Here is a 24,893-nt window from a genome sequence, read left to right as displayed (position 1 = left end):
TCCTCATCCTTTCTTCAGGTGAATACATCTTCTGCTCTCATCAAAGACAGAAAGGCAATGTAAGCATGGCAAGAAAATGAAAGTGAAATAAATAGAGACGGAGTACAAAGTGTGCTCTCGCTGTTAGATCTACAGAGGATGGAGGAAACACAAAGATTTAGAGATGAAAGGAGGGAATGTCAGATAAGAGAATTTCAGTGTTAATACCAAAGCTTTAGTTTAAGAGGAAGTTTTCTGTTTACAGATTACCACCTCTGTTGTGTAAGTGTTTTACCACCACAATGCCTTCAATGTGGGCCAGAGGGAAACAGAGACATAGGAAGGAAGGAAGGATGGAGTTGTTTACAGATTGAAGTAAACACACACTGGCCTACTGTTCCTGCAGCTCCTCCTTTCCACTCTATTACTTCTTTCTGCCAGAGGTGAATGCCTTCTACCATGCAGTCTAATATCGAATTGTGATACAACATACAACTATGGCATAATGCTGGGCAGACACTGTATGATTTTATTAATGTTAACTCTAACTTCACATTTTAATCAAAATTTAGGAAATCTTATGACTTTGATCAACTGGTCTAGACATGTGTGCTCACAATGAAAGTATAACACTGGATTCCCAATCTGTTTCGTCCTCTTGACAATTCCATAAAATATTTTATTTAAACAAGGTGTCCAGCATGACATATGAAGATTGCTTGGTTTATCTACCCCACAGTCAGTTTAATATGTGACAAATATGTGTCAAAATGTGACAAAGAAAAACATCAAATCCACCCATTTAGAAGCAGTTCCCAGGGAATGTTTGCTTGAATTGCTCATTGCTTATATAAAATGTTTTTCTTTATATCGACTAATTGATTATTAAGCAAATCATTTCAGCTATAAATATCACATCACCTTTATCAATACAGACGCCTGATGATTACTGAAATGCAGACTGAGTCGTTGGCATTCTGAATGACTCTTGCAACCACAAGGCACATTGCAGCACGCTCTGCCAAGTGCCGCATCCACCATCCTGAGTCAACAGCTTCCTGGACTCCATTCATCCCTTCCTGTGTCCATCCATTCATGATTGCTCTCATCTCCATACAGCTGGCTTCTTTGGCACAACAACTCTTTCAATTAAACAACATGGCACACATGAAAAATAACCAGACAGTGGGCATATGGTGCAAAGTAACCATTCCATATTTCACATTTAACTCATTTCCATATACCCATACAGCATGTTGAGCAGCAGCAGACGGCAGGCCTATAACTGGGGCACCCATAAATAAGGAACAGAGTGACGCCTGGATTTCTGCTGATCTGTTTTGCAGGAGATGCATGTGTGAATAAATTGATGGCTTTTCATTTTAATGACACTCTGCTGCTGTCATCTGGATTACTCCCTCCCCCTTACACTTTTACATACACCTCCTGCTCACAACACCACTTTCTTTCACTTCTCATCATCTCACTCTAATATATGATCATGCCCCCCCCTCACTTCCACTGCTTCCACATAAATCCTCCTTTTTTCTTAACCTAACCGGCTTTCTCTGGCTGTCACTCTGGAGACAGATGTTGGGTTCATCACATCAATTACAAACCGCCTGCCTCTTTTCTGGGCCTGATTAGTGACATAGAAAAAAAAATACGTGCCACAAATACAAGTGCAATACGAGTTCACCACAAGGTTATTCAACACCAATCCTAACCCCTGTCCTCTTGATGATTCAGTGATATGCAATGCTGAAAATCTGACTTTCCCTTCACTAGTCCAAACACTGGCCTCTTGGCATCTCCCCCACTCTGCATTCCCATTCAGAGAGAAGAAAAAGCACACGGTGATCAATGCAACGCTTGTTTGTGTGTGTGACATAGAGCAAAACCAAACTGCACTGGCTGATAAACATACAGACATTCATTAAAAAAAAATAAATAAAAAAAATAATCAATACACATCTACTTTGCCCACTGCTGCAGACAAAAATTAAATCTCCAGTGTGTAGATGAGTCCATTTGTGGAGAATATAGACCTATCAATCAGAACATTGATTAGATTTAATGGACTCATAAGAGGTGGATTCTTAAGTGCATATGGGGATAAGGCTTTCCATGATGAAGCTATGAATACGGGAACTATACAGTAGAATAGGACTGGCAGATATGAGTAAACTAAAGAGAAGTTGCTACTTTCAGCATGTGAGTCATGCCAGATGCAAAGGGCAGAGACAAAGGTAGATCCTGCATCACATCAGTCTGTGTGACAGGCTTGTGGGAGACATCCCTTCCCACACTCCGGCAGAGGAGATACTGCCTGAGAGTAACGGATGTCTCACAGAAATAAACAATCGGATCCAGGATCACTGCATCTTCTAACACTCGTTTTCTTCAGTCTGCAAATGAAAACAAGACACTGACTGAGCCTAAAAATCAGTTACGGTCTAGAAGCAACAAACACAAAATTCACATTGGCTCTGTGACACTGCTGATGTTCATTTTCCTTCATTTATACCTTAAACTTGACTTATTCCCTCTGGACAAACTGATTTACGTGGTAAACAGTATAATGACAGATGAGGTGGTGACGATGACACATGCTCCATGCTGGCTCGAATCATCAGCGCAGCCAAGTTCCCATACAACATAATGAGGACAGGATGTGTAGCCAAAGACCAAGCCCAGTGCCCACTTTCCAAAACAATCCCAAATGTTGCCCATTACAGCTCTAAACTACACCGTGGCCATTTGGGCTGGCCACGTTCAATAAGTTTTACACAGAGACTGTCCAACAACTCGGCCTTCAGTAGGGTCCAGCTAATGAATTAAATCAACGCTTGTATGCTGAACGCCCACATAGGGAATCATTTTGGATTAAAAATGCTTCTAATCATTTTTGTTCACTTTTGGTTCGCAAGCTCTTGAGAGCTGTTGTCATGCCTGACCGGTGATGGGGGGCTGCAGGCGGGGTGGCAGAGCCAGCAGGCGTCAGGCCACGGGTCTCCCAGGCAGCCCAGTTTCCAAAGCAGGTGCAGTACCATCACCACCACTTCACTTTAGCCTGCTCATTATTTCCAGCCTTAGACACCACTGCCCCCCTCAATGGACTGCCTGCTATGAATAAAATAAGGATCTCTCAGCCTTTTCTGCATCAATATTTATCTAATATTTATCATATCAAGAGGTGAAATTAGCTTTTGAGGCGCTAATGCCTTGTGGAATGATATACTGACTGAGAAAAGATTTTCTCACAATCATGTCACTGAAGTCTTGAGTTTTAATGAAGCCACCATCTAGCAGCTATGAGCTATTAAGGGTGAATGCTGTGCTGCCACTAGGCCAGATGAGCCAGGACTAGGATGGCAACTAACGATTCTTTTCATAATCTGTTGATTCGTTTCTCAATTAATCAACAGTCCAAAGCACAAAGATATTCAGCTTACAGAGATATACTGTAACTGTGAAAAATGATTACTCAATTATTAGAATAGTTGACAAGTCATTTTCTGACAATCGTCTAATTGAGATTATATATATATATATATATAAATAAATAAATTATATCAACTAATCCTTTCAGCTCTAGTCAGAACGCTGTTGTTTTGCAACACCAACTAATATCAAACAGTAACTTGCAAGGGCAGACTGACAAGTCACTCAGGCATACATGCAAACAGTTTTTCTGACAGTACACATGCATCTACAGGTTCTGTATCTGTTCAGTATGTCAGTCTGTAAGAACCAAGGGGAGACTCCAAAACAGCAAGACAACAAGTTTGTGCCCAGTGTCGTGCCGCAGAGCATGTGCCATCTTCAGAAGACATTATCATATAGGTTGTGTGTGCATGTGTTTCCATGTGTGAGTGTGTGTCGTGGACTCCCCTCAGGATTGGAGGCAGCAGACTCTTTAATATTTCAGAGCAGCGATAAATAAGTCAGACAGACTGCAGAGAGATAAGGTGACTCTGCGGGTAGGGGTGAAGAGGGGAGGGAGGAGGGAGACAGTGGGAGAAATGGATACAGTGAGGTGAAGAGAGATATATAAAGGTAATAGAGCAAAAGGTCAGAGAAGACATGACGAAAAGGAATGGGGGAAAACAAAAAGTCTTATTCTGTAAAAGGCACTACAGCAAGATTTTGATTTCTGCAGACAAAAGTGATCGGATGAGAATCAGAAAGAGAGAAAGGAAAGAAGATATAAGCAGGTAAGGAGGAAAGAAGAGGAGTGGATGAAAAGGTAGAGGGGGAGAAGAAGTGAGAGAGAAAACAGAGACAGTTGCTGTAGGGAAAGGTCAACAGAGACAGAGAGCAAGTGTGAGAGAGAAGATGAAAAACTGAAAAAAGGAGGTGGAAAAAGGAGGTCATGCTTTCTCGGAGGAGGAACTGGCCCACGGTGCCGTGGCCTTTAGTCTGACAGACTTATGATCAAGAGATGATAAAGCTCCACTGGCACTTATACACAATCTAACTCAAAGCTTGCTGCACAGTTAGAGTATGTTTAGCCTGTCAACTCTTTGCTTCACACGGACTCTTTAAGCCACTGAATCTACACAAACTTTCTGACTAACACAAGTTATGCTGCAAGCCTGGAAAATCTTTAGGTCATGGGCATCCATGTTTTGATCCCCATATCCTCTGAAAGAAATAACTTCTTCCCTGCCTTTTCTCCACCTCCAAACAGCAGCTTTAAGCTCCCTCTTCCACTATCTTCACTTATACTTCTGTAAACCCGTAGCATTTTTATTTCTGGGCTGCTTTGTCCCTCCTCTTTTCTTCTTTCTCCCTCCTGTCCTCTTCTGTCCTGACCCACACTTATCATCCATGCCATCATTTTCCTCTCATCTCACCCTCAATAAGGCATTTACCCTCCTCTGAGTAGTTGTATAGCTGCCAATTCTGGTGCTGGATAAGCTCATTAAATCAACTCAAGAACAGGGCAACACATGCAGGTACTGGATGTGTGAACGCATGCACAAGAAGGAGGGGGAAATCTAGGAAGGAATGAGGAATTAATTGGAGAAATAAATAAATACATAAGAGCGGGGTGGTATGGGGAAAAAAAAATAAAATAAAATAAAAAAACTGAATCCATGGAGAGAACGTATAGTCCCAATCTCCCCAGTGGGATTAGCGTAAATCTAATCTGCCCTGCTGTCTCTTCTACTCCTTTTAGCCTCGGCTTAGAGACGCTCTCAGGAAGAGAGCAGGGATCCTAAGAGCCTTGAGCTGTTAGCATTAGCTCACATCACAGTAAGCTCCCTCTGCACCACACTAATCAATTACCAACCCTGCTTATCTGCCTCTAAACTTCCAATCCACTCCAAGCCATCACCAGCCCGTGACCTCAGTGAATACACACACACACACACACACACACACACACACACGCTCCTTTAACTGAGACCCACTTACTAACACAATGGATCTGATGTCTACTGTATCTGTTGTCCTAATGGGTAGCGCATCAGTGTCTTTGGAAAGTTATCACATCAGTTTAGTTTACAATATTCCAATAACCATATTTAACGTAATAACCTGCCATGGCCGTATGGGGAAAAGCATAGATGGAGAAGGCCAAGACTGTATATTTTCCGTAAACGTATCAGAAAGAGCAGACATGATGAAATTAATGTACTAATTATTTATCACTGATTATTTGCTTAGGTTATTTTTTCGAGCAAAACACAAAACATTCTCTCATTTCCAGCTTCTCCAATTCTCCGATACTATTCTCTGTTTTATATGAATTACATGAATATTTTCAGGTTTTGGACTGTTGGTCAAATAAATTAAGATAAATGGCAGATTAATCAATCATGAAAATGATTAGCTGTTTGTTTTTTTGTTTCTCTCTGCTAACAGAAAACCTGGTTTTACAAAACCGTTATAATTTATAGTCGCACCTTCCGTCAAAGTTTTAGCAAAATATTTACTTCCAGCTTGATGTCACTTGGAGATTCTCGCCGCGTTTGCTCTGGACATGTGTTCACTTGCCTCTCAAAATATGCGATTTATCAACAATTTCTTAAGTGAATCTATCAATCATGAAGTTGCATAACATGATAAAGTGCCCATTCATCTATATGATGTAGGGGCGTCTGGCTGTAGATTATGTTTCTATAGATGTTAACAGGAAGAATGTGTGGGAGAGCAGTTATGTCAATGGGGTCAGAGCATGTGAACAACCCACTTCTGATTTTCTGAATGAGGCCAACAATACCTCTGGAGGCTTCAAATATTAAGCTCTTGCAGCCAGCAGATAGCCTATCTCTTTACTGGGACATGGCTAAGTACATGGGTTACACTGCTAGTTGTGGCATTTAGCCACTGTTGACTTAATTTGGGATTACAAACAAAGGTCAAACAAATCCAGATTGGAACCAACTTTAAATCCCACTGGTGGGCTTCAATCTGTCTGCAAATAACTCTCAATCTGCTTCTTTTCCCCTCTTCCGTTTTCTCTTTAGGACTAGGAACTTTATCTACCCCCTACACCGCAGATGGTTCCCAAGAAAGCCTTACCAGTGTTAGATTGCCCCTGCACCACCCTTCTCAGTAAGTGCCCTGAAAAAAAAGAGAGGGAACCACAGAGAAAAACAGGGTGTAAAAAACTCTTAAGGGTCATAAATCTCAAAGGACCATAATCAACAGTACATGGCAGAGATCCAGTAAGACCCTAGTATACAAACAATCACCCATACTGTGCCTAAAAAAGCATGCAGAACACACACACACAAACAAACACACACTTGTGTGCTGATAAGATCCGTCTTCCTCCCAATTTTAATCACAAGCACAAATTAATGACAAGCTATGGAGTCCGATCCTCTCTCCCATCCTGTGAGCTTTCGTTACAGTGTAAATTAAAGACAACCTGGCTCAGGGTTGGTACACCACAGAATACAATTTGAAGGTTTGTAGCTCACAGTGAATAAAAACCATGTGCAAATATCAAACATTCATATCAGTCGCATTCCTCCTGTCTGGATGGATCGATGTCTGGAAGGCTTTGCTGCACATGTGTGCGGCAGACCAGCTCCAGCATGCAAACATACACACAAACATGTGGGCAGTGGAGTCATACATTCAAGTTACATTAAAGAAAACAACAGTTTCATTTTCGTCAGAGAGAACTCAGTGTGTAATGATAAGAAAAGGCGGCAGACAAACACAACCAGGAGGCCTGTTTTGATTTACCCGGATGCACCTGCCCTACCCCACAGGCCCATCTGGCCAGCGAGAAGAGACGAAGAGCCACAACTGTGAGCGTTAGAAAAATCATGGCCCAGTCTGTTTGTGCACACAATCGCGCCAATGTCGCTAACTCTGCACAGCTGCGACTTGCTACCTTTCCTGAGCCAACATTCTTCTGCCGCCGCCCTTCACTGCCAAGACAGCGAGCAGGCAAACTCCAACTGACTCATCTATTTTCTCGATCACAGACACACACAAACAAACAAACAAACAAACAATTGTGGAGCCCGGCGCTGGCATTAAGACTCTGATTCCTATAGTCAGATGATTCAAATAGTACATGATCCTCAATAGAAAAAAAACAAAACCTTACAAGCACTCATTTCATTTCAGCATTTTACATAACTGCCTTCTATGTGAAGAATGACCCCCTTTCAAAACAAAGTGTAGATAAGACCAAGCAGCCCAGTCAATTCCAGTCATGTGATTAGATTTAGAGACTGCTAATCAGCTGTACAATCTAATAACATTGCTTTGGACAAGTATAGTACTGCTGTAGGCAAGCATTATGCATTCAGAGCCAGTCTTGTAGCTTCACGACGAATTGGATTCTAAACCTACACTTCAAACACAATCAGCATGCTTGGCATTTAAAACAGGGAACACATCACATGGGTTAGTATGCTGGTGCACCACATCAAGCGACTCAGTGTGGCAAACAGCAGAGGCAAGTGTGGGCACAGTGGGGTCGGGGGAGATGCTATAATAGGGGGACAGCAGGTTGACATGGCCTTGAAGATGGAGCTTTTGTGGCCCATTCATTCACTGCCAAATCCCTAGGAGAGAGGAGGGGGAAATAGGTGATGGGGAGGGGAGCTGGACAAAGAGAAGCTAAATGCCATGAAGCTCCAACTTCGCAAACAACTTTCCAGACAAGACCTCCTCCCAAAAACCTCAACATACACAATGATGTGTGATGTGATGCATGTGTGTGTGAACAATGACCTTGTGGCTTCCTCTGCTTGGATGTGCATGTATATTTAGTCAAGGGGTTTTAGCAGAAGTGTTTGACAGAGAGGGTGTTAAATTATTGAGCAGCCACTGCCAGCAGGGAAGGACAGCACACTGAGGCTGAAGAAGGCACCCTTATCTGGCACTGCATGCTGTTGGCAAACACACACACAACCCCCTATCAAACCACTGGAGTGCATGTTCTTTTTAACCTACTAAATTTTCTTATCTTAAGAGAGGAGAAGGTTTTTACATGCTAAGGCAAAAATATTATTAAAATTAGTGGATTTGTGAATGAGCCTGACATTTATTTTATGGAAAGGGTGACAGTGGAAAAGAAGAGATTACAGATGTTTACTCCAGGGCTAAACATTTAGGTTGCTTGACAGGCACCAGCCCCATTCATCCATTTATTTGGTGTGTTTTACTCCATGACTCCACTCCTCAGCCGGTCCCTGACAGTCCTCTCGCTACAAAGAAAACAAACCTCACCACAGGGGGAAAATTACCAAAAGGTCAGAAGACTTTTCAGCAGAACCCTCCAGTTCTCCGGTCTCTTCTCTGCTGCACAAGTATTTTCCAGCAGAACATGACCTCCTGTGTGCTTTCCACTTTCCGCTTCACTTGACATCAAGGACGGGATGAAATGTTGAGCGTCAGCTTTCGCCATAAATGACAGAAGTGGGTACAGGAAGATAACAGTAGTAATAAGCAATTTTACTCACCCTCATCTATTTAATTCTTCTTTTCTTTCCATGTGCAGTCAATGTACAGAGTAAACTGCTGGAGCTGCCAGGAATTCAGTCCTACTTGAGGGCACTTAAGTGTGAGAGACTGGGGACCTGATGTTAATGCTACGTCCTGAGCCTGGTGGTCAATGGACAGTAAGGTTGTGACAAAATTTTGTGTGCTATGATATTAAAACATAACACATAACCATTTTGTGTACCCGGTGGAAACACTACACAGAGACAGAGTGACACACAAGACACGAACAATATGTAAGCAACATTTCAAAATGAACCTGCATTGTTTTGCATATTGTGACTTTCAGATGAATATAACACAGTCATATATTTGTCATTGCAGATTTCTTAAAAAGTAGTGTTTTTAAATATTGCCTTGTCCTCTTGAACCCTGTATTGTGTATCGTCTCGTCTTGTCAGCTCAGTGTATCGTCATACCCCAAATGGACACTCTCCCTATTTACTGTACCACCCTACAGAGCAAATGTGCCGGTCACAGTCATGTCATAGTTAAACAAGGGAATGAGCTAGCCGGTGAAATCACATCCACAGAGGGACTCTATGTCCTTAAAGAGGTCATATTATGCTTGTTGGCCTTTTCCCTTTCCTTTAGCGTGTTGTATATTTTTTTGTGCATGTAATAGGTTTGCAAAGTGAAAAAGCCCAAAGTTTACCTTAAAGGGAGTTACCATCTCCCACAGAAAACATTGCTCTGAACTGCCTGACAACAGCTCGATTGTAGTGCAGGAGTAGATAAAGTTGTGTGATGTAGAGACGGTAACAATTAAAAACATTATGTATGAAAGATACATTTGTTACAAATTAATAACGTACCACTCAGAAAGTCTTGCTCCAGTCTAGGTTGAGAAGCTGGTTCAGGTTGTTCTGCCTGTGTTTCGGGATCAGACTTGGTCTCGAACATGTACGGTTGAACTGAAGCCATGGTTACCAGCTGAAGAGCTTTGTTTTGGATCACACTACCTTGCTTGTAAGGACCCACCCTACCATGCTTCTGATTGGTTAGTAGTCCTTATCTAGGTTCTGCACATGTGCAACTACCAACAAAGATTGAACAGGAGTGATGTTGCTGCAGCGATGTGCAGCAACACAAAAATACTGTGTTTTTTGAAAATTAAACCATGTAAACCTATTCTGGTACAACCCCAAAATAAAATTATGAACCTGAAAATTAGCATAATGTGACCTCCTTAAACGCGCATTAACTGATTTATTGGCCACTTGAGGGCAGCAGAAACTAGCTGTGATAACACAACAATAGGTGCGTTTGAGATGACTGCGGCTGACTTTCGCCGTCTTGATAGTCTAACATGAGCTGCAGATGACTGCAAGGGTGGGGAATAAAAATGGTGCCGTCAAGTCGGACACATTCTACCTGCATGAGCTTACTGTGAGCTGAGATCAATGACTGATCTCCCAGCATTTGCAAAGAAAAATGCCTTGAGATCAGGCAATAGTGTGGTTCCAACTTGGTTCAGCCGGAGAAAAGCAACTGTGGCTGCCGGACTTGGCGCCTGCAGCCGCATTGTTCCCACAAGGTTTCAATGTCATGTGTTATGGCGACGTTTTGCAACACCGGCGAAAGTCGGACACAATTTCTAACCAGCATGCCTTATTTTAAGTCCAGCATGCATGGCGTTAACTCAGCGCTGCGCAGCACCACATGAAGTCAACTATTGACATATTTATCACCTTTAAAGTTATGGAAAGAGTGTGAATTATTTCATATTTACACATCCAGCAGTTTGGAATGGTGCTTGCGACCACCTGATGAAGATAAGTCCAATATTCACTCTCTTTTAGCTTTATTTTTGGTCTTCACCAACTCCTAAGGGAAATATCTGGCTCTTTAGTTGCCAAATGTTCCCATACTCGCTAACTTTGTCTGTCTGCCATTTGGTGTTGTGAAGGTAGTGTACAGAAATATTTTGCTGAAACTGCCTGCCTGATATGTCAGAAAACTAACCACAACAGCAAAGTTGTGAGCCATAAAAACCAAACAATGAGCCAAAAGATGCTATAAAGCTCCGTAGAGCTGAAGGAAACTGCAGATCTGTGTGATAACTTTCTGTTAGTCCATCACTGCGGGCAAGCCCTTTCACATGAAGCCACGTGATCCAGTGTCAATATAAAAATACTGAATATAGCTGAATATAACTTTTATACAATTGACCATCTTAATTAATTTAGTTGATGTCATTTATTTCAAAATGAGTGCCTGTTAAGTCTATTTTATAAACACGGAACACTGGTAAGGCTTTCTTGGGAACCATCTGCGGTGTAGGGGGTAGATAAAGTTCCTAGTCCTAAAGAGAAAACGGAAGAGGGGAAAAGAACACGGATTGACAACGTGATGTATAATAGTGTGATGCAGGTGTCTGGTCCTGATAGGCCTTTGGCATTTTAGTCTCTCACAGTGAAGTATAGACTCTGCCTGGAAGACCAGATAAAACCAAACTGCCCCTCTCATCTCTGTCTGAATCCTCAACGTCCATGAAGGAGAAGCAGTGTACTTCTTGTGAAAGCTTGCAACCCGCACATAAATATTCATACTCTCAGACACACACACACACACACACACACACACACACACACACACACGTCCTTGGTCGCCTTCACACACCCCCTCTCTTCGTTTGCTCTCTCTCAAATCCTGTAATGCCAACAGTGCAATTAGTCACATGCCGGCTCTTTCTTTCATCTCTCTGGTGAGAGAAAACTGAGGGGAATTCAAACTGCTTAGCATCTAAACTACAGAAACCACCCCATCCTGGAGTAAAACACAAACATGCACATAATCACATTAAAATACCTTAAATTCAAAAACCAGCCTTTCTGATGATAAATGTCCTTCACTGTGAAGTGCCAAAGAAGGTGAGCTACGCTTCAATTGCTCTCAAAAGTACTGTCTACTTTGCAATTCAAGAAATAAATAATGAAGCTGAAAATAAAATGGCCATTCAGCCTGAATGTGAAGCAAAGCTTAACTGCAGACAAGCAAAGAGCTGAAAAAAAGACAGAGGATCCCTCTAAAAATGGTCATTGTCCCTGCGGTTTTCCCTACTTCTTTATTCTCCACTCTTGCATCGCCTCCTCCACAGTTAAGAGGCCATATCTACCACAACCCACTCACAAACACCACTGATCGAAAAATACATGACTGAGCCGTGATAGAAAAAGAAAATCAACAGAACAAAAGCTAAAAGGATGGCAAAACAGAAAAGCTGCCCGCACTTAAGTTAAACTATCCTCTACTGTTCAGGTAATATGCAGCGCCTGAAGCCACAACCTGACACTGAGGCAGGAAGGAGCAGAGTACTGGCTGACGCTCTACATGCCAGTAAGGAACAAATGGCTCATGTTGCCTTTATATGGATGGAGAGCCCAGGGTTATCACTTTTCAAGTAGGTTATTCCCATAAGTCAGCTAAAAATCAATCTCCATTTTAACAGACAAATCCCCTCTCTGAGCCAATAATATGACTGAGACCGCCAATGGATATGTTCCCATTAAACACTGATTTTTAACACTTTAAAAATGTAATTTGAGTTGGTGTGTGCGTGCGTGCGTATGTGCGGTGCGGCGAGAGAGAAAGAAAAAAGGGTATTTCTAGATGTTATTTAGCACTGACTTATGATTTATCTGGTAGTCAACCATCAACACCCTCTCTCCACCCTCATCCTGTGATGTGACTCACATCACAGGATTCAAACCACCCAGGACCACGACAGTAATGCAGATTGACACTGTTAGGTATACTTTGACATTTTGAGAAATAAGCTTTCTTGAAGAGAGACAGATGAGAAGCTCAGTACCACTCATGTTTGCACGACAGGTATGCAGCTATAGACCCAAGTGGAGATTAGCTTAGTTTACCGACTGGAACCAGGGGGAAATAGCTGGCCTGTCTCTGTCAAAAGTGACAAGTACACCCACCACCTACTAATCTACATAGACCTCGTTTGTTTAACCCATACACAACCAGAATGTAAAACGACAATTTGTGGTTTCACCAAGAGTTGCATGTTGAGTCTCGTCGCCGACAAATGAATCAATAATAAAAATAATCATTAGCTGCAGACCTAATTGCATTTGGATCCACTATCTTTTGCCTGGATGCTTTTGTGGAGTCTGTTCTTTTTAGTTGGCACACTCGCTCCCCAGTGAAAATGTATTTCTGTCCCTTACAGTGTCCAAGACCTGTTGATGTTGATGCAAAGTCTTCTATGCTAGATAGATGTTGACACAAGTCCGACATTGCTTTAATGAGTGTGTATGTGGTTTGGTTGAGTGTGTGTGCAATGAAATGGAAGCGGCTGACACCTCACTAACTAGCCAGCTGAGGCAGCCAGTATTCCTGGGGTTGCCTTGGGCCACACAGCATCTCTCTGCTTTCTTCAACGCCTTACAAAAAAAAAAAAAAAAAAAAATTAGAAGGAAGTTGTTTCAGAAGCCTTCTTTCTGGCAACCATTTCACACACACTTCAAAAGAGGGCGTGGGAATGAAGACAGACCAAATTGTTGCCCATGGACATGCAGTGATAAAACAGCCTCTCGCCTACATGGGCAAATCTGAACACTCTCTCACCATTTATGCTCTCCCACTCGTTTTCTCCTTTTTCTGTCAAAAACATATTTATCTTCTATTCACCATTTCTCCTAATCTCTTAACCATGTGTGTGGTAGCTGTAGCAGGGCTCACAGGTTAGGTCACCAGCCTCTAAAAAGAAACTCCACAGAGGGAAGAAGACTGCAGGGAAAAACAATCCAATGACCACTTTTGGTCAAAAGCTGCAGCAGTCAGCACCACGGACTAAAATTGAATTTCCCCTAAAAGAACAGCTATCCTCTATGCCTTTGGCTGCCTATTTTTAGCATGTTATCGTTCAGCCTCAATCAGACCAGTCAAACTCAGAATGAAGACAGTCGCTGTCAGGCCCAAAACAGCATGGGTTGAGAGACAGAGCAAAATGGGATACCCTGTCACTTACAGTTTTCTATGTGGCTCTGTTGCATCAATACTGTCAGCTGAGGTCATGGGCAAAGTCCTAAGAGACAATGCCAGTTTTCAAGCATGCCATGACCTCATAATATCAGTGTTTTCATGTTCCCGTCCAGCCGTGGCATCATCTCAAATGCTCTTTGTCCCTTTAACTGACAACTTTTTTTAAGGGTCTCAGTGTGAGCTGCTTTGCAAAGCAGTTCCCTTGCTGCCCTGAACGCACTACCACGTACATGCACTTGTGTCAACAACATTAGTTTGCACCAAGGAAGCAGAAAGAAGGGAGATTTCTTAGCTGCCAACAAGTATTGACAGGGGGTGGACGTGGCCAGCAAATAAGTGATCTAATGACCAACTCCAGATATGCTTTGCTCATAATACTGAGCTCAGCTAGCTGTACTTATGCCTCTGAAGCATGCTGATTTGAGTGCATCCTCCTCCTTCCAGCTATAATCATGTTAGACCATGGGGCCTATGCTGTCTGCATCCTAAAAATGTTGTTTTGGCAAAGAAATATGAGAGATGGATATTTCTGGCATGATTTTTAAGCTGTGAATAGACATGATGCAGTTGCCTTGCCATTTGGAAGAGAACAGAGTAAGTGTGGGTGCATGAGTGTACAGAGCTGTAGCAAGAAATTATGGGCTCCTATGCACAGTAGGGGTCCCGGTTCCACTTATCCACAAAAACTCAATGCTCAAGGGTGGATTACCAATTGCCCCAGAGGGGCCCCGATAGCTCCAGTCTTGCTGTGCGTCACCTTGTTTGTCTTAATTCAAGTGAAAACTTGTATGGAAATATGCAGCACTACCGCACACATTTCAACGGATATGAAAAGGGCCTTAAAGTAGGTCCTGCTTTCTTACCTGATCTTGAGGCCATGTCTTAAAGAGGGTCTTTGTGTGAAAATGTAGTTTAAAAGTCCTTCAGTATTTCAGTTTTGTGCATTTTGGGCATTTATTCCAGTTACCATACAGAAAATCTGGGGTTGGGTAGTAAAAAATATCCACATTGTTTAAAACAGTGTGAGGAATGGGGACTTTGTGTATTAAAGGGCCCAGCAGCTCAGTTTTGCCCCCCTGGCAGGTTGATCCAGCCCTGCAAATATCCACAACTTGATCACACATCTGATGCTTGATCAAACATTTGATCTGAAAAGATGAACCTGTCAGCTGGTCAGAAGAACAGGCTAAGCAGCAGTAACTCAGCTCTGACCACTTCTGATGGTCATTTGACATCATTTTTAACATTTGATAAAGCTGCTTATTAATTTAATCATTGAAGAATGTATTAATTGTTAGTTGCAGTCATAATGAGGATAATTTCTTCTTCTTAAAAATTCCCTTTCCAACATCCAAGAAGCAGATTTTTGGTTTGCTACACTTTGTCTTCCATGCAGATTTAATACTTTTTTGACAGCAGTTTTGAAAGACTCTGGTCTTGTTTAAAAACTGCTTCCAAAACCAGACCAAAAACACTGATAAATACACACTTGTAGATTACTTGGTGCATCTTAATCCAGGCACTTTAGGGCCCCGGGGTACCCCCACATGTGTGCATGTGTTGGAGAGACAGAGTGAGGAGTAATGTAGACTGGATGCGGTAAGTAGACACCTCACCTCTCCTCCATGGCCATCAAAAACCCCAAATATGGATGGGTGACTCTTGTTGACGATGTCGGTGAGCACCTCGAACCGGTCTTCCATGTGGTCTCGCCGGCCTTGGATGGAGTACACGGCCACGTTGTTGCTCTTTAACTCCCAGGTCTTGGAGAACTCGGCGTCCAGCACATCCAGCCCACCGAACCGCTCGTTTTGCATCATCTCGGCCACTTTCCCCTTGACCATCTTGACCGCATCCCGGCTGGACTTGACGATGGTCTTCACTTCGTCCGTATGGAAGAAGTAACTCCACAGAGCCAGGCTGATACACAGCAGGAACAAGGTCTCCGGTCTGAGAAGAAAATAACGCATGATCCGACCTAACAGAGACAGCAGGGTCATTGTATCCTCTATCATTTATTTATTCACATGCAGGAAATCGCGGCAGGTTGTGTGTCGCTCGCCCCCGCCGCAGGTTTCAGTCCATAGTCGTTGGCGTGAGTGGTTTGGTAGCGGTGAAACAGGCACATTTAACCGAGCGTTTCACACCGGGATACATCAAAGATTGTACTGACTAAACCCGTGACACTTCACTGCATTCTTTACCGGACACGCCGAGCAGGAGTTAACGTGTTGGCGTACGTACTCAGACCGGGGGTGCTCCGGCTTGTTCCCTCTAGCGTGCAGCCCCGCAGTGAGCCACCAACGGCTGTCCGTTGACCATCGGATGCGGTCCGAGAGCGCCGACACCCCTGACAGAAAACGCAGGTCGCACGCTTGGACTTCAAATTAAGCGAGTGTGCTGGCTGGAGTCGAGCTGTGGGACGAAGCCCTGCTGCTACTGTCCCCTATCCTGAAAATAGCGGTCTGTATTGAAGGTTGAAACCCTCACATTCCCAGCTGCCACACTGGCTGCGACTCTGCTGCTGCCCGACCAAACAGTGGTGCTGCATTCAGGGGCAGCTCGTAAGCCTGAGAGACTATAGACTCATTTAACTGTTAAATTAAAGGAGTCTTTAATTCAAATATAATTCAATAATAAAAGTTCAAAATAATAGCTGCATAATGACAAGATATCAAACTACTGTCATATTCCTTAATTATAATGAAAATATCCTGCTCAGAACTGCTGCTTCATAACATCATCATATTATTTTGACTTAATCTCAGATGTTTAGCAAAGTTTACGGTGTTAACAAAGTATTACACTGTCTTTGCACACACATCACACAGACCAACATTATTACCTTCACAGCTAAAATACAGCCAGAAATTACTGTTTTTACAGTCAGCCAGAGTCAGTATTCAATCACTGGAAATGTAAAGGGCTGCAGCGGCTCACTTCAAAGAAGATCCGTCACAGAGCCTTAGGGCAAGCATGACTGTAACAGGCAGAAGGAAAAGTAGTACCTATCAACCAAGTAGTTAGACCATCCTGGTGACAGTAAGATACTTATAATAAAACACACATTCACTCCAATTTACTGAGTTTGGATATCGATCCTTCTATATGAGTAGCCTATCTTCTAGAGCGTCTAGGATCCGCACATCAAGACATGTTGAATAATATAATTTGATATGATAAATTATAGGCTATTGAATTATCCCCCAGCTGGACCCACAAACATCACTGGCGGTTACAATGGGTAGCCTTAGACTTAAGCTGAAGCAGTAACAGAGCTCCAGCACAATTCAGTTAGTTTCTATTTAGTTCTGAAAAAACACTAAAAAACTCAAAAGTTTAAGGTAGGCGGGATAAGCGGTTAAGGATGGATGGATGAATGGCCCGTAAAAAGACCATAACACGTTTAGGCTAACATAAATTTTCGACATGGCTTCTAAGCTTCTATGCTAAACTTAGCGTAGCTGTAAGTATTCACACGTTTCCTGTCATTTTTCACTAACTATTAAGACACAATTGTTAATACTAGATATTTCCGATACCATGTGAAGGCATCCACAGAGCTTCCATGCTGTAGGAGCGCAGGTGGCACAAAGAACGTTGATTGATTAGGCTACTTATTAATAACTTGGGCCCTAAAGCTTTGTCAATTTCATTGTAACAATTGAGTCTGATAGTTCTGTCTGAAAAAAAATCCCAAACTTGAGTGCTAATATTTGACAACATTAACTGTAATTAGAATATTGTCAACTGACAGGGCGGTGCATTGATTAGCCTACCTGTCTTGTGGAGGGTCCTTTCGTCAAAATCTAGTCTTCCTCATTAGTTTTGTGCTTACATGGTGCATATTCCAAGATAATTATCAAAACACCACACAGCAAACTTTAGGTCATGTAATATTCCATATTACATAATTTACTTATTATATTTCCTTTATTTCATGTGTGTTTTCATATCTGTTGTGTTGTGTCTGGAACTGCTTTAACAAGTGAATTTCCCCAGTGTGGGATCAATAAAGTCTATCTTATCTTCTCTTTTTCCAGCATAAGAGAAATGTGACTGGATCTGAGAGAGAGGGAGGGGTTAATGGGTGCCAGCATCTCATTTTGCTCCAGGCCCTCCAGGCAAGTTAATCTGGCCATAGCTAGAGGGAAAATAAATGCAGGTTTTGGTTATGAATGTTGAGGTTCAGTTCTGTATTTTAAATTTTGAGGGGTCATGAAAGTTCAAGCCCTATAAATGGTTTTACGTTACTAAGTGACACTTAACTCAAACAAAAACAGTCAAATAAATAGTAGCCTACTAGACTCTCCCTCCTAAAAAATCATTGCTAAAATTATTTGCAAATAGGTCCAGGCAGTGTGATTCATTAAAACAAACCTATATGCACATAAGGAATGCTATCAAAGCAGGGATGTACTATTGGGACTGAAATTCAGCCCAGGACTTTGAGACAGAATGCCTTTAATACGAGCGCCGAGTTGGGGGCGCGGGGGAAGAGGTTTTGTGCAGTTATTTTAATATATAGTTTTGTACTTGTGTAAGTTTCATTATGATGAAGACCTTCAAGAAACTTTTTATGACACCTGCCTCTTACCGTAAGTATGTAAGTAAGGCACCACTGCACTGAACAAGACCAGGTCAGGCAAGCCTGAGTCAGTCAGAATGCTGAAATAGTTAAATATGATCAAAAACTACAATGCAGTCCCATAAAAAAGAGCAGTGTGTGTATGTGTGTGCATAAAAATCAGATCCCTCAGCTCAGAGACTCAGCTTCAGCTCTGAGTAGACGAGTGTTTGCTGTCCAAGTTAAGGTCTTACAGTCTAATGTGGGATACATTTCTCGAAAATATTTTCCTTTTAAGTTATTAATTCACTTGACTATACATTAGACTAAATTTGGACCTAAATAATAAAGTTGTAAACTTTATATTTAAATTTTTCTTGACCGTTCTTCTTTTCTTTTCTTGTTTATTGACCTTTTTCAATTAAATTTGTGTGTTTTTTGAAGGAAATGTATTCAGGCACGCAAAGACAATCCCGGGGTCCTTGAGTCCTGCACGACGTCATCAAGCCTCCCTCGGTCCTCGGTGGGGAAAACGTGGAGGACTTTGCTTCACGGTATGTTGTGGATTTACCATCAAAATAACTCCAATAAGTTTTGTCATCGCTCGCTTGTAACAATTCTAGTTATAGAATACTTTCGGTTGACATTGTGCGCTTGTTTCTTCACGAATATTAGCTAGAATCACTCGTGAAAACTAGCAGGTTAGCCTCTAATGCTAACTGTCTGATACTGATTTTAGTGCAGAGAGCCTGCAGTGCAACTTCTCAATGATCTAGCAGTCTTTATAACTACCTATCTATTTCTGAGTTTAAACTTGTAACAACAATGAGACCATTTATTATTGAACTGCTGTTAGAAACAGTTGGTGCTGTAAGTAGTCGTTAGACTGTGCTCCCAGCTAACGTTAGCTATTCCCTAGTACTATCAGTCTTGCTGCTGTCAAAGCTGTGCTTTATCGTTGACGGGTCCTGTTGTTTTCTGTCCACAGAGATTATTGGGCTACACAAAGATCCACTGACCTGTCTGAACACTGAGCTGTCAAGTTGACAAGAATGGAGTACATGCAAGCTCCTGCCACAAGCAGCCAGGGGAATATGTAAGTGAAAAAAATAAGGGTCTTTAATACATTTTAAGTATTGCGTGTTGATCCTGACACATTATAGACCTTTATCAAGACTGACATTTTGACATTTGTTTGCTAAGTCAAAATGTTGTCAATGAGAAATGCTTGTCAGTTGTTTACCTTATTGACAGATGTAGGGCGGGGCGATGTGGGCAAAAATGCTATCATGATAAAAATTTTGATATCATTCGATATCGATAAATATCATGATAAATGTCAAATCATTATTTCTTTAAAGTTTAAAGGCTGATTTTTGCTCCTGGGGGAAAGTTGAAGAAACCAGATTGTTAATTATGGTTTTAAGCTGCTCTTTTATGGTTAGAACATGACAAACACTTGCCAAACTGTGGATGACTTAACATATCTAAGGTAGATCATTGAAAACAATTTTGATATTTTTTCAACAAATATGCAAGACTAAAATTAAGTAAAATCTACTTTCAGTCCCTGTTTCTCAACCAAACAAATATCTTAATAGTAAGGGCTAATTCGTTCATGATTCAAATGAATGAAGTAAAACATTTATTGAACATTTGTTATAGTGTTCTTTTGCGATCAGTATCATTGTTTTATTGCTCAGCCCTAATTAAAGCAGACACTTTCCCCTCTGTAGTAGTTTTAAAGAAAGACAAACAGAATAATAATCTACCTGTAAGGAGATCTGATAATCTATCAAAGGTAAAATTAGATCCTTGTATTACAGTTGAAAGCATAATTGAAAAATGTTGATTGCTGCACAGCAATGCATTCACAATCGATACAGCACCAGTCCATGGGCTGTATTCACAAAGTATGTTAACATTTCCTACAGAAGTTCTTGGCTAAGCTGCTGAGAGCAACCTTTATGAAGTTTTATGGGTGAATAAGATTTGGGACACATGAATTTGGTAACTTCTTTGACAAGACAGGTTGCTGATAGTGTGCTAGTTCTTAAGTCTCCAATGTCCAAGTTTCCCACATGGACTGTAACACAGCAACTAGGCAGGGTTTACTACACACTACGTAATTTTAACAACGACAATGCAGTTGCAACAAAACCTTAGACATCAAAATGTTCATTGTTCATGATCTCATGTAAAAATTAACTGTTTGACTTGCATGGCATGCTAAAGGGAACAGAAACAAATGGGGAAAGGTGGGGAAAAGACTATATAGAGGTGTAAAATGCCACATCAATTTCTATTTGTGTCACTCCTCCCCAGCCTGTGCTGTACCTGTGGCGTCCCCATTCCTCCCAACCCAGCCAACATGTGTGTAGCCTGCCTGCGTACTCAGGTAGACATCTCAGAGGGGATTCCCAAGCAAGTCACAGTGCACTTCTGCAAGCAGTGTGAAAGGTTAGTTTAATACATTTTTATTACAGTGTGTTTCACAGATTATTTCACTGTTTCTCTCTAGAAAACATTTTCAGGTACAAAATGTTCTTGATAAAGTTTATTGGGAAAGTTGAGGCTTAAATGTACATCTTCCTCTTTCATGCAGGTACTTACAGCCTCCAGCCAGTTGGGTGCAGTGTGCCCTGGAGTCCAGGGAACTGCTGGCCCTGTGCCTGAAAAAGATTAAGAGCTCTATGACCAAAGTAAGTGGGGTTCTTTCTAAACTTCACAAAAGACAATAAGTGCACTTGAGATGACTGCGGCTGACTTTCGCCGACTTGACAGTCTAATGTGAGCAGCAGGTGACTGCAGGGGCGGGGTATAAAAACGGCGCTGTCAAGTCGGACACATTCTACCTGCGTGAGCTTGCTGTGATCAATGACTGATCTCGCGGCAATTGCAAAGAAAAATACCGCAAGACCAGGCAAAAGTGTGGTTCCAACTATTTTAAGTCCAGCATGCATCATGTTAAGTCAGCGCTGCATGAAGTCAAACGCACCTACTAGTATACTTGCACTCAGATTAAAGTGTACATGTACATATCGTAGGTATAAATTCCAGCCCCCTGTCTCCTCCTACTCTTTGGATTCAATGATTTTGATGTAGAGGATAAACTGCTTGTTTAAGTCCCATCTTGTTGTTATTTATACTTATTTTTATTATATTCTTTAAAAAATATGGTTAATTGTAAAAAGAAGTCATTTTAGTAAAAAAAAAATTTAAATTTAATACTGTATAATACAATATAAGAAATTATGGCCTCATAATAACCACAAAGTTGAATTTACACCTTTTAAAACAGTTCAAACTAAAATAAAGATTGTTGTTCATGTTTTTAGTATTCTTTGCAGGATGTTTGTCATGAATGAATCAATGTGTCTGACTTGTCTTGACAATGTTCACCACAGTACTGTGAAAATGAATATTCAGTCGGGGCTCATGCTACTTCATGGATTCAACAACGCTTCACTCCTCACAGGTGCGTCTCATTGATGCTGGCTTCCTCTGGACAGAGCCACACTCCAAAAGGATTAAGATGAAAGTGACCATTCAGAAAGAGGTAAGAAAACGGAGCGCAAGTGATAAATGTGGGAGCGTGACATTTAAACTGACGGATTAAAGACAGTTTTAGGGACCTGAGATAGGCAATGTGCTTTTCATCTAAAGGCTATCTGGGTTATTTGTTCAGGTGGTAATTGGAAGAAAGCACAGTTTATGTTTGAATTTAAACCTTTTGGTTAACAGATGTGTGAAAATAAAAATGTCAAGGTGTAACACACATGAAGCTGCTGTAAGTGGCATATATGCAACCAACTTCAAGATGAACTCTTAAAAATGGAGTCGTCTGTTCTTGACTGAGTTGTGTGTGTTTGGGGGATGTGAGTTTTGCCAGTGCCTGTCATCTCATCTCCTTGACCTTTAATTGAGAACCTGAGCCCTGTGCTTTTCAGGGCCAGCTCCTTAGTGTTTTTCTTTGGGGGGGGGTCTGTATAATACTGTTTCCAGATCCCACTGGTCGGATATATCCAAAAGGCTCAGATATGGTAACATGAATGAGTAAGCGCAGAGTTTTTGTCATGGTGTTTGCCTCGCCGTTGGAGCATATGTTGTAAGTTGTTGCTATCTTTCCCTCTCCAGGTGATGAATGGCGCTATCCTACAGCAGGTGTTTGTGGTCGAGTTTGTCATCCAGTACCAGATGTGTGACGACTGCCACCGTGTGGAAGCCAAGGACTTCTGGAAGGCCGTGGTTCAAGTTAGGCAGAAGGTAGGAGTGTGGTGTCATGAAATATCGTATAAACAAATATTTCTTTATCATTTAGGTCACCTGTTTCCATCTATCTATTTCACCTGAACTCTGTTCACAATTTGAACCTTTTAAAAACAGGGAAGTATTTATTGATTAGTTGAAACATTCATTATATTGTCAATGCTATATTCTGTGCATCTGGTTGTGCAGGCAGCAAAAACACTTGAAAAACTGCTCATGTTCTGGGCTGGAAACATACAGAAGAAATTAAATGATACTGAAGGGCTGCAAAGGGACGCATAAATACATGTTGGCCAATAGCATTTATGGGGTGAGGGTGCCCGCACTCTTTTCCTTTTATCACTGATGTGTGGAGGTAAACCAAGCTTAGCTGCCATGCTACAGAGACAACAGATATGAGATTATTCCTCAGAAACAGGCGAATTTAGTCCTGTTGTTGATTAAAACCATCAGCCTCTTTTACCACTCAACTAAACTCAAATAAGCTACGATAGTACCCTCTGGAATTGTATAGCTTAACGACTTCTGCAGCTACTTCATTATAAAAGCCAAAGTCATTTGTCTTCACTGAAAAGCTTTTACTGTAAAGCAGCTAAACAGGAATTTTGAGTAAACAGCATACTAAAATCATGAATGGCCTGCTTGTTCTTATTTGTTTCCCAGCAGTGCGTCTTCCAAACAACACTTTTTAGTAGAAGTAAAAATATCCGTACAGCCTTAGAGGCTAAAGGTCCTAAACTGGTGTGTTTTCCTGAAAGGTGTAAGGTGGCGACAGGTTGTTGCAGACGGCAAGCAGTTCATCCGAGTTTCATACCTATAAATGTTTAAATAATTGGGGCATGGCTGGGGGTATCTATAGAGCTGTATGATAATGATGATGCTGAAAATCTTTTTCTATTTACAGACCGTTCATAAAAAGACATTCTATTACCTAGAGCAGCTGATCCTCAAGCATAAACTCCACCAGAATGCCCTCAACATCAAAGAAATCCATGGTAGGACTATGATATATGATTTCTATGATAACCTTATTAATGTATGATGCTGTACTTATCATTAAAGGGAGGGGCCTGCACTGTTCTGTAGGGCCTCTAACCAAATTACACTGAAAAGTGGGAAACTTGTCTCATTCGTCACCAGCATAACTAATGTGGATTAGAACTAAGCAGAACATAATTATGTGTCGAGTGTTAATTACCCCTCGCACGTACCAGACAGCAAGCCATGCATGCATATCCCTGGCGCCAATCAGTCCATACAGCTGTCTTCATGTGGGCCTCGGAGGGGCATGCGTTGGGCATCTAATCAGCGTGCTGTAATCAGAACAGGCATGCCATACCTGATTTAGAGATGCTAACTGCTACACACACGCGAACACACACACGCACAGAGGCATCCAGACACACAAGCACACATGCTGTGCATTGAGTGGCAGCTCAGCAGCAGCTCTCCATGCTCTTGGACGGGACTGTGAAGTGGAGTTTTGGCTGAGAGCGTAATTTAAATCATCTCCACATCTCGGCAGGACTTAAAAGCTTTATGAAGGTTGCATGTGGCCGCCATATTTTATTCATCTATCTTTGTCTGCTCTCTTATGTGTGTTGTTTGCATGCAGCAAAGTGCACATGTGTTGAATTTACTGGTGGAGCATTTGATGGTATCGCTCTTTTCTCGTAGATGGGATTGATTTCTACTACGGCACCAAGCAGCACGCTCAGAAGATGGTCGACTTCCTCCAGTGCACCGTTCCCTGCAGGTGAGCAACGCTTCAAGTCTGTGCAGATGAAAACATTGTGCTCATAATTAGAACAACACACCCCATTTTATTTAAATGCAAATCATAAGAGGATTCAAAGTGATGTCTGTCCTGCTCTCTTCATCCAACAATCCCGAAATGTATGGGCAAATGTGGCAGTGTAACAGAAAAATAATTTGCTAGTAGGTGTGTAGTGTGTAGTACGCACTCATCTAGCTCATCTGGTAGAAGCACCACGCACAAGGCTAAGTCCTTACCGCAGCGGCCTGGGTTCAATTCCAGTCCACGGCCCTTTGCTGCATGTCATCCTCTCTCTCTGACCCCCCCCCCCCCCCC

The 24,893-nt window shown here is 41.8% G+C and overlaps 2 protein-coding genes across 4 annotated transcripts in view; one reads left to right on the top strand and one right to left on the bottom strand.

The window, feature by feature from the left end:
• ppm1lb (protein phosphatase, Mg2+/Mn2+ dependent, 1Lb) overlaps positions 1-16,510 on the bottom strand; it is a 46,685-nt gene extending 30,175 nt beyond the window's left edge. The window contains exons 1-2 of one of the 2 annotated variants that reach the window (XM_046073107.1): positions 15,582-16,509; positions 13,284-13,364 (exon numbers count right to left, since the gene is read on the bottom strand). In XM_046073107.1, the coding sequence (XP_045929063.1) occupies positions 13,284-13,364; positions 15,582-15,980 (480 nt within the window). In that variant the 5' untranslated portion in view covers positions 15,981-16,509. Of the gene's footprint in view, positions 1-13,283; positions 13,365-15,581 lie in introns of both variants that reach the window. The other variant, XM_046073108.1, reaches the window with a different exon arrangement.
• The window catches only part of nmd3 (NMD3 ribosome export adaptor), a 15,612-nt gene continuing 6,957 nt past the window's right edge, over positions 16,239-24,893 (top strand). Inside the window, exons 1-9 of one of the 2 annotated variants that reach the window (XM_046073104.1) lie at positions 16,239-16,428; positions 18,977-19,086; positions 19,521-19,628; positions 20,858-20,992; positions 21,138-21,234; positions 22,011-22,091; positions 22,670-22,798; positions 23,706-23,796; positions 24,479-24,557. In XM_046073104.1, the coding sequence (XP_045929060.1) occupies positions 19,585-19,628; positions 20,858-20,992; positions 21,138-21,234; positions 22,011-22,091; positions 22,670-22,798; positions 23,706-23,796; positions 24,479-24,557 (656 nt within the window). In that variant the 5' untranslated portion in view covers positions 16,239-16,428; positions 18,977-19,086; positions 19,521-19,584. Of the gene's footprint in view, positions 16,429-18,976; positions 19,087-19,118; positions 19,234-19,520; positions 19,629-20,857; positions 20,993-21,137; positions 21,235-22,010; positions 22,092-22,669; positions 22,799-23,705; positions 23,797-24,478; positions 24,558-24,893 lie in introns of those variants that run through there. The other variant, XM_046073105.1, reaches the window with a different exon arrangement.

The sequence above is a fragment of the Micropterus dolomieu genome, linkage group LG17 (genome assembly GCF_021292245.1).
Source record: "Micropterus dolomieu isolate WLL.071019.BEF.003 ecotype Adirondacks linkage group LG17, ASM2129224v1, whole genome shotgun sequence".
Lineage (NCBI taxonomy): Eukaryota > Metazoa > Chordata > Actinopteri > Centrarchiformes > Centrarchidae > Micropterus > Micropterus dolomieu.
This window is presented reverse-complemented; position numbering and strand designations above follow the sequence as displayed.